The sequence below is a fragment of the Babylonia areolata genome, chromosome 22 (assembly GCF_041734735.1).
Source record: "Babylonia areolata isolate BAREFJ2019XMU chromosome 22, ASM4173473v1, whole genome shotgun sequence".
Taxonomy (NCBI): Eukaryota; Metazoa; Mollusca; class Gastropoda; order Neogastropoda; family Buccinidae; genus Babylonia; species Babylonia areolata.
In genome coordinates this window covers 3,397,853-3,408,664 of record NC_134897.1, presented here as the reverse complement: position 1 = coordinate 3,408,664, position 10,812 = coordinate 3,397,853, and the positions used below count along the sequence as shown (strand labels likewise).

The 10,812-nt window shown below is 42.7% G+C and overlaps 1 protein-coding gene across 1 annotated transcript in view; it reads right to left on the bottom strand.

The window, feature by feature from the left end:
- The window catches only part of LOC143296900 (uncharacterized), a 26,843-nt gene extending 16,075 nt beyond the window's left edge, over window positions 1-10,768 (bottom strand). Inside the window, exons 1-5 of the mRNA XM_076608893.1 lie at window positions 10,375-10,768; window positions 7,785-7,961; window positions 5,039-5,287; window positions 3,429-3,563; window positions 1,044-1,313 (exon numbers count right to left, since the gene is read on the bottom strand). Coding sequence (XP_076465008.1) covers window positions 1,044-1,313; window positions 3,429-3,563; window positions 5,039-5,287; window positions 7,785-7,961; window positions 10,375-10,462 — 919 coding nt within the window. The 5' untranslated portion in view covers window positions 10,463-10,768. The remainder of the gene's footprint in view (window positions 1-1,043; window positions 1,314-3,428; window positions 3,564-5,038; window positions 5,288-7,784; window positions 7,962-10,374) is intronic.
- Window positions 10,769-10,812: the final 44 nt, after the last annotated feature.

The following is a 10,812-nucleotide window of genomic DNA, read 5'->3' as shown; positions in this document are numbered from 1 at the left end:
CCATGGGTTCTTTTACATATGTTAAGTGCATGATGCACACAGGACTTTGGTTTATAGTCTCATCTACGAATAAGTTTAGCACCAAGACCACCATGAGGTCTTGTGGATGGGAAGAACAATTCAATGTCTGAATATGAGACTAAATTCTGTGGACAATCACTTCCTGGCCATGTGCATTACCTCAAGACAACTGCTCTGTTGAAGGGGGAGAGGTGGATGGATGGGGCCCATGCTGGAGAGGAGGGAGGGAGAGACATATACTCACAAACAAACCCCAATAAACTTGAGAGCCAAGCTTTTTGTTATCCTTAAACTTTTTTATTCAATTTTAACAAATCAACAAAGCACTGAACTCCAACAATGATAGAAAACATACAAAAAATCACTGCTTAAGAGGATTAAGCTGGATTCAAGTATGCTGAAATGAAAGGCAAATACAATAATTATGAATTATTTCAAATGAAGAAGATAAAAAACATACGTCCATAAGAATATAGATGAACAAATTGAACACAGGTAGGATGTCATAACAAAATATGACAGACAGGCCAATGGGTCCACACGCCCACACACCCACTGACCTTCATAACAAACTGACAGACAGGCCAATGGGTCCACACGCCCACACACCCACTGACCTTTATAACAAAATATGACAGACAGGCCAATGGGTCCACACGCCCACACACCCACTGACCTTTATAACAAAATATGACAGACAGGCCAATCGGTCCACACGCCCACACACCCACTGACCTTTATAACAAACTGACAGACAGGCCAATCGGTCCACACGCCCACACACCCACTGACCTTCATAACAAACTGACAGACAGGCCAATCGGTCCACACGCCCACACACCCACTGACCTTCATAACAAACTGACAGACAGGCCAATCGGTCCACACGCCCACACACCCACTGACCTTTATAACAAAATATGACAGACAGGCCAATCGGTCCACACGCCCACACACCCACTGACCTTCATAACAAACTGACAGACAGGCCAATGGGTCCACACGCCCACACACCCACTGACCTGTACTGGGTTTGACGTACAGCCAGACAGAAAAGGGGTGACTGCCAGCCAGTCCCACAGAGTCCATCCTCAGGGTCACCTCATTTCCCTGTGACTTGTGCAAAGGTTTCAGCCCAATGTAACCGCTGTCACTGTTGTCCGTCACCTTCAGGGGAAAACCGGTGACATCAGCCTGACCCTCCATCACATGGAAATACTGGCCACAGACCTGCTGGTTCTGTTCTTGACTGCACAGGCGCAGATCAAGGGCTCTGATGTCTATCGTACTCCCTGCAAACAATTCAAACCTACAAACATGTTTTGTATACATATAATAATTATGGGGTGCCACTTCAGGTTCTTACAAACTATCCAACATTTTTTTTGTCACAAAGTCTATTCCATTCCATTCATTCTCCTGCCCGGGATGGGCGTAGAGGAGACATGAGGGACGATTCCGTAGTCAGACGACGCCATCCGGTTCTATCTTCTGCCTGTCGTATCAGCGTAGCACTATCCATATTGGTCCATTCCTTGATGTTGTCCATCCAGCATTTGGCTTGCCTCCCTCTTCGCCTACCACCCTCTAGCATTCCCTGTAGAACTGTCTTTTGCAGTGAATTGTGGCGTGTCACATGCCCGAACCATGACAGCTTCCTCCTTTTGACCACTGCTAAGAGTGGTTCCAGTGGACCCGCTAGCATAGTTATTTGGCTCTTGACAAAGTCATTGGTCTTTCTGTCCTTCCATGAGATTCCAAGCAGTCGTCTGAAGCATTTTGTCTCAAACGTCTGGACTTTCCTAGTAGTCTCTGCTGTTAAAGTCCAACTTTGACATCCATACAGCAGTATGGATAGCACCAGGGATCGGTACAGTTTGATCTTTGTTGGAAAGCTGATCTCTCTGCTCTTCCAAATCTTGCTGAGCTTAGCCATTGCTGATGTTGCGATCGCTATCCTAATCTTTATTTCAGTTGTTGAGCGACCGTCGTTTGTGAGGGTGGTGCCGAGATATTTGAAAGCATCCACTTCTTCAAGTTGTTGTCCGTTCATGAAGATTTGAGCTTGGGTGTTGGTTGAGCTGTTTACCAACACTTTGCTTTTCTCGGTGCTCACTTCCATTCCGTATGCACCTGCTCTTCCTTCTAGTCTCTTGGTGAGGTCTTGTAGTTTTTTGTTGCTGCCTCCTAGTAGATCTATGTCATCTGCGAATCTCAAGTTGTTGATGATTCTTCCTCCTATGGAGATGGTAGAGTGGAAGTCATGGAGGGTTTCGTGCATGATGTTTTCTAGGAAAAGGTTGAATAGTACTGGGGAGAGCAGGCAACCCTGACGGACACCGACTGTGGTCTTAAAGTATATTCCGATTTGGTTGTTGAGGAGGACTGCGCTGCTGGATGTCTTGTACAGCGCCTGAATGACTTGGGTGAGACCCTCCTCGATGCCAAACTGTCTGAGTACCTGCCACAGTCCATCATGCCACACCCTGTCAAAGTCTACTCATAATCAATTTTGGTTGAAATGGAATGTAAAATGCTTAAACAATAAACCATATAAATTCTGTCATGATTTTTTTTTTAAGTGTTTGAAGGTGTTTTTCTTTAAGAGAAGGGGAGCCATCTTTCCCAAAGATACAAAAGCTAAGACTCACATAGAAAGAAAAACAGAAATCCATATAAAGAGAAAAACAGTCCCACATGGAGAGACAAATGGGGACCAACACTAAAAGGAAAATTGAGACCCACACAGAGAGAAAAATAGACCCACACAGAGAGAAATTGATACCCACACAGAGAGAAATAGATGCCCACATAGAGAGAAATAGATACCCACATAGAGAGAAACAGATACCCACATAGAGAGAGACATAGTCTAGAGAGCCACATATAGACAGAAATAGAGACCCACACAGAAAAAATAAGGACCAGCATAGAGAGAGAAATAGAGACCAACATAAAGAAATAGAAACCCGCATAGAGAGAGTAATACAGACCAATATACTGATATGTGAGGAATACTCCAAATAGACACCCAAGTAGACAAATAGAGAGACCCACATGGAGAACCACTTTGAGAAATAGACCCAGTTAGGGAGATGTGATGACTCTCACAGAGAGATAAATTATGGAGAGAAAAATCTAGCACAACACAGAGAGAGAAATAGAGACCCACACAGAGAAATTGACACTCACAAATACAGAGACCCACTTGGAGAAACAGAGACCCAGAAAAACAGACTCACACAAACAGAGACCGACTTTGAGAAACAGGAGACCAACACAGAGAAACAGATACCCATATATATATATATATATATATAGAGAGAGAGAGAGAGAGAGAGAGAGAGAGAGAGAGAGAGAGAGCAACACACACAGAGGAAAGACAGAGAAGGAGAGACAACCCCCACCTGGCTGGGCTTGGAGGTCACAGGACAGATTGAAACCCTGTCCCCCAAGACTGCTGAAACCCCCTGGAGGCAGGCCCAGGAACAGAGCTTGGCCTTGACCACTGCTCACCTGGCCCATCGTCACCTCCCACTCACCTAACACACACATGCACACACGTACACCCATGCACACACACACACACACACACACACACACACATGCATGTACAAGCACAAATACTCATACATACATACACAAGCACAAATACACACTCAGTGCACACACACACACACACACACACACACACACACAGCATAATGAAAGATACTTCTTTACCACACACACACACACACACACACACACACACACACATTTCAACATATCTTAGTCTTGTGTCAGAGCACATCCAAGCACACAGGGCACTATCAGAAATGTGTTATCCAACAATTAAACAGAAACAAATTCTGGAAGAAGTCTGGGCACAACTAATGTGGTGATAATTTCAGAACCCAGAATGTGCCATTGACAATGAGTCATTCCAATCACATTTCTCACCAAATATTTATCGTTTTAATAAAACAAAAGAATTCCAACAGAACCTGTTGAAAATAAATTACATCATCAGCAACAAAACAGTCTTTAAAAATACATACAACTAAAAAGTACTGTCAGTGTCACTGACAATTAACAACAACAACAACAATAATAACAATAATGATTATTTAAAAACAATCATAATACATAGATATTAATTTTATATATATATATTGCACTGTGATTTTCTCTTTGGGAATAATAAAGTTGACTCTCAAGCAACTGGAAGTGCTGGATTCATCTCTCCTGTGCATCAAAAACCACATAATCATCAAAAGTGCATAATTATGTTTGGAAGGACACAAACGGGTAGACCTGAAAAGTAAATACTAGTATACGGACCAGAAATGCAAAAGAAAATATAGAAAGAAAGAGCAGAAAAGGACAGGAAAAACAGTGACACACTGACTGAAAAGAAGAAGAAAATCATGTATCAAAAGAAAAAACAAGGACACAGACATGGATACATAGACAAACAGAACTGAGTCATTGATACATAGACAAACAGAACTGAGACATGGATACATAGACAAACAGAACTGAGTCATTGATACATAGACAAACAGAACTGAGACATGGATACATAGACAAACAGAACTGAGACATGGATACATAGACATGGATACATAGACAAACAGAACTGAGTCATGGATACATAGACAAACAGAACTGAGTCATTGATACATAGACTAACAGAACTGAGACATGGACACATAAACAAACAGAACTGAGACATGGATACATAGACAAACAGAACTGAGACATGGATACATAGACAAACAGACAGAGACATGGATACATAGACAAACAGAACTGAGACATGGATACATAGACAAACAGAACTGAGACATGGATACATAGACAAACAGAACTGAGACATGGATACATAGACAAACAGAACTGAGTCATGGATACACAGACAAACAGACAGAGACAGGAAGACACACCAAAAGAGAAACAGACTGACACAGACAAAAAGAAACAGACACTGACAAAAGCAACACAGACAGACAAAGACAGAAAGCATGCTGCTGACTTTTCACACAAAGATAGCTTAACTCCGCAGACTGAGAGTAGATAGGAGTTCCATCTCTGGTGCCAAAGTTATCACAGCCCGGCATGTTTGATTTCAGTGTGGTCCAACCCAGAGTCTGTTGAGGGCATTCTGTCTTCCTGGAACAGGCGTTTACTTTGGGAAACAAGTCCTTGTTCGGCATGTTTTCCAGTCGGCATTCAACAGTTGTGTTGCGTGAGCAACAAATGGTCTTGTTCTCACCCCCACCATCTGGCAACAGAAAAGGAAGGAGGGAATTTTCTTGTGACAAAATCATCATCTGTTTCATAACTGACTACCTGGTACAAAGCGAATGTTATATTCATACACATACACTTCATGTACATGGACAATACTTTTGATGCAATAATAATAGTTTAGAGTTATGTGCATGAATCAAAGACTCCCTGATGCTGAACTCTTCACTTTCTTTGATTTCACGTTGATCAGACTCCTTCGACATTGTTGGTTTTTCCAGAAAAACACCAGAAGCCACCACATTATTCCCAGAATGAAAATGATTAACCTCTGTATAGTGATTAATTTGTATCAGTCACATGCCCTGGATTTCACCTGGGGTTTATCAATCAGCAATACTCAGACAGCATAGGAAAAATTTGCAAATGTTTGACAGAACAAAGAAGACTGTGATTAAAAAGAGTAATTATTAATATTGTAGAAATTTTCATCACTAAGCTATTGTTCAACAAAACATGTTTTTTTCCTTTCCATTCATTTTACTTGCTTAAAATATTGTGGGATGGCAAATGGTCCAGGTGTTTGGCAACTTTTCACCTTGTTTTTGTTTTTTTTGTTTTGTTTTTTTTGTTGTTGTTGTTGTTGTTTTTTGTTTTGTTTTTTTACATAAAATTTGTAGACTGCAAAAGTGGCAGTCTCCTTTTTATGGGCTAGAAATTCCTGGACATGGGCTACATCTTTTTTTCTCATGTTTTCTCAAAACTGGGTCATTTTCATGACTATAAATTCTTATCTGTGGGGTTAGAAAATCTTGGACTCATTTCTAACCGTAAAATACATGTCCATTAATGTCCTGTTCATGTTGGGATGTGAACCAGTGGTCTGGTGGTGATGGGCCTGACTAGGAAGCAAGTGTTCACAGGGTTGACAACAGGCTTTTTAACCTGGGGCCCTCCTCCTCCTCCTCCTTTGGGTGGTGGTGTGGGTGCTAGTCATTTGGACGAGGTGATAAATCAAGGTCCTGTGTTTAGCATGCACTTTGCACAGCAAGAAATGGATTACGTACAAAAAACCCACTTTAACAGTAAAACACCTGCCGCCAGAAAAAATGATATCATCAGTGAAAAACACGGCAGGTGCTGCACTGCTGTATGTCCTACACTCTCCAGACATTTATTGTGACATGCAGTGTGTCATATTGTGACATGCAGTGTCATACACTCTCCCTTGGGTTAGCTGCCAGACATTTATTGTGTCATGCAGTGTGTCATACACTCTCCCTTGGGTTAGCAACCAGACATTTATTGTGTCATGCAGTGTGTCATGCACTCTCCTTTGGGTTAGCAACCAGACATTTATTGTGTCATGCAGTGTGTCATGCACTCTCCCTTGGGTTAGCAACCAGACATTTATTGTGTCATGCAGTGTCATACACTCTCCCTTGGGTTAGCAGGCAGACATTTATTGTGACATGCAGTGTGTCATGCACTCTCCCTTGGGTTAGCTGCCAGACATTTATTGTGACATGCAGTGTGTCATATTGTGACATGCAGTGTGTCATACACTCTCCCTTGGGTTAGCTGCCAGACATTTATTGTGACATGCAGTGTGTCATATTGTGACATGCAGTGTCATACACTCTCCCTTGGGTTAGCTGCCAGACATTTATTGTGACATGCAGTGTCATATTATGACATGCAGTGTGCCATGTTGTGACATGCAGTGTGTCATGCACTCTCCCTTGGGTTAGCAGGCAGACATTTATTGTGACATGCTGTGTGTCATATTGTGACATGCAGTGTGTCATATTGTGACATGCAGTGTGTCATATTGTGACATGCTGTGTGTCATATTGTGACATGCAGTGTGTCATATTGTGACATGCAGTGTGCCATGTTGTGACATGCAGTGTGTCATGCACTCTCCCTTGGGTTAGCAGGCAGACATTTATTGTGACATGCTGTGTGTCATATTGTGACATGCTGTGTGTCATACACTCTCCCTTGGGTTAGCAGGCAGGTATTTATTGTGTCATGCACTCTCCCTTGGGTTAGCAGTCAGACATTTATTGTGACATGCTGTGTGTCATATTGTGACATGCAGTGTGTCATACACTCTCCCTTGGGTTAGCAGTCAGACATTTATTGTGTCATGCAGTGTGTCATATTGTGACATGCAGTGTGTCATGCACTCTCCCTTGGGTTGGCAGCCAGACATTTATTGCCGTGACAAACAGTCATAACATGCAGTACACTGCAATCCAATGCAATACAATTATTTTGGTTCAGAACTGAGATTACATAACAATCGACTCTGTGTAGCATTTTCTGTATTTTTTCACCGTGCATGGCGTATACGAGGGGAGTCGTACAAACACTCATGTCATTACATTTTCACATTGCCCCTTCCCTTGCCCCTCCTATGGAAAGAAAGCGGTCGGGGACCTTCCTTTTTCAGACTTCCCACTATTTTTGTCGTCACTGAGTAAAGCACGCGCACGCTCACGCACCAGCCAATCATAATTATTTACCTTTGCAGTGAGCCGCTCTCTGAATGTCTGGCGGCAAGAGAAAAAAGACGTATCTGATTGGTGAAATGCGACCGCCATTGTCACACTGCAGCTTGAACCCCTCCTGTTCCCAGTGACAGCCGGACACTTTTTCCGTTTGGATCACATGGCCGTGTGGGTCAATAATCCCAAAACTGTCTGATATAAAAAATTAAAAAAATTAACAATGAGCACAAATGAGAAACTGAAAATAGGTTACAACTTCTACAAATGGTAATATCGTTTCACTGATACATGCACAAAAATTGCCGGGAAGATAAGTGCAATGATTTATGATGCTAAAATAAGACTTTACTGCACAAATGATCACTCGGTTTGGGGAATAACTGGAGCACGAGACTATCACTGACTCAGACTCAACGTCCCAAGTCACAAACAACATTTTTTTAACAATGCGATTCCTGTAATCTATACTGGTGACCTTGATTGTACTCAGTGACTGACTCGGGAAGCGCCAAAACCCACTTTCCACTACAACTGAAGTTCACCCTAAAGCCTGGGGGAGCATTTACCGCCGGGGATAGGAACTTTGCTGGAGCCCATTCTCTTACTTAAGTTTCACCATACAGCACTGGCTTGGAGCTGGGAGTGAGAACAATTTGACATCAGTGGCGCTACTGAAGAAGATACTGCGTCATGGACAGTTACATCACTGACTTGACTCCGCCGGGCCGCTCTCACACATAATTATGGATAACACATCAGTCGACATCAGTCTCAATACAGGCGTTATATATTCTATATCTATATCTGCACTGCTTTGTAAAGCCAAACACGATCATAAATATCAACCTGATTTGGTCACCAGTTCACCATTGATTTGTTTTTCCAACTTGCTGGTTGAGCGTACTTACAGCAAGGTATCTCACCCGATACACACACGTTTCTATCCAAAATGGGGATGAGAGTTTACTATAAATAACTTATGGGAGTATACACTTGAAGGTAGGTCCTTCTTCTTTTCTTCGCCCTCAACTCTGCGACTGAAAAGCCGGTCACGGTGATGGACCCAGTCACTGATCATCACCCTCCCCAAGAAAGGAAATCTCCACTGAACACTGCCAGAACTACCACAAAATCAGTTCCGTCAGACGGCGTGCTTGCTGAAAATCATTCTGAACAGATTACAGCTGCAACAACGCCATGCAGAGGGAATTTCACCATGTCTTTACAGACGGCAAGAAGACGTTTAACAGTTTAACAGCCGGGAAGCATACAATATTCGGCAACAATACTGGGGAAAAAAAACACCTGAAAAACACTCTCTGTCTCATTGTCACCAGAAAAAAAAACTGAGAAAGAAAACTTCGGAAACAGGCGAATACCGCCTGTGAATCACAAGTCTCAACCCATTTTAGCCACTCAGTACTGACTTATGTCACAACTGTACTCAGTATCACCACCTGTCAATTTAGGTATACTTACGACCCGGGCCGCTAAACCACTGCCGGACTAACACAAGTTGTCAGACACAACTTGACGCAACAGCTGACGGACTTCTGCGAGAAAAAAAACAAACTGTACTCCAGCTGCCGACATGATAAATTAGTGGTACAACCAAATGTCTTAGATCACTGACTCAGACACGACTTCATTCTTTTTTCGTTTTTTTGCACGACCAACATCAGCCTGCCGTGGTTGGTGGAGCTTAAAGCCAACTGCGCATTTCAGCGATTCTAAGGTATAATGATACCGAAATCTGACACTGATCACATGCACTGATGGCGATCTGGTGTCCAAAGACTCAGATGACTGAGTAAGACGTTTGGGCAGCACATAGCCTACATCAGTGTCCACAGCCTACACCAAAGAGCTGTTTTTAACACCATATAACATCAAAACTGAACACACACGTTGAAGAGCCTCAGTGCATGGGCTGGATGTGAAAAATTCGGATGCACTTCCCCAGCCACCGGTGGACTGAAGTGAACAACTTGACCAGCGAAAAGGAGTGGGGTCTTAGTCTCCAGTCCATACTGACTGATGTTAATGGTATCATTTGAACTTAGTGTTCAAATGACTCTAAGTAGATGGTGTTTCAAACGGGAGTAAAAGGGGAAGTTGAAGGAAGGAAGAAAAGAAAGAACGACACACCACGCCAAGCGTAACAAATGTCAGCGAACAATTTAAGGGAATGAAGAATGACCGACCAAGTAACAGACCAGAGACAGACAGACAGATAAACAATTTATTAACATCCGAATTTTTCACATCCAGCCCTGGGGCATGAAAAACTGATGAGCAAACTAACGCTATGAAAAGAAACTGAATGTAATTAACCCCCTACACCCCCACCCCGGCCATAAAAAAACACACTATGCACAGAGAGAGAGAGAGAGAGAGAGAGAGAGGGAGGGAGAGACGGACAGACAGGCCGCCGTGGCAGACACAGACGACCGACTGACATCAGTAGAGGAACAGACAGGCAGATATAGAAAAAGACACTGAGACAGACAGACGGACACAGAGAGACAGACACACAGACTCGGAGATCGAGGGACTCAGAGTTGAATACTGACAGGAAGAATAAATATATATTTATAAAATTCACCTTCACTTTGTTGAGACCGAACGCATGTTACTGTAGCGACCAGCAAGGCCAAAAGAACACACGATTTACGAGTAAACCAAGCTTCCATTGCAGTTCAAACACTGATACAACTGTGTTGAAACAACATCGGCTACACTACCGACCCAAGTTAAAGCTCGGCAATACAGATAACAGACTAACCAACCATAATCTGCGGCTCGGGTAATCTCTTCCTGGTTATCTTTTTTCCTCGACAAAACCTCTTTCAAATAACAGGTATCGTTTTTGTTCTTTTCAATATCAGTTACTTTTTTTTTCTTCCATCTAAATCATCACCAGCATCTTCATCATCCTCTGTGGGTTTCACTTCTCGAAACACGACATTAAACAGGACAAGACATTGTACGTTGTAGCGTGTGCATTCAGTTCAATTATTGCTCAACAATGTAGGTTATGCTC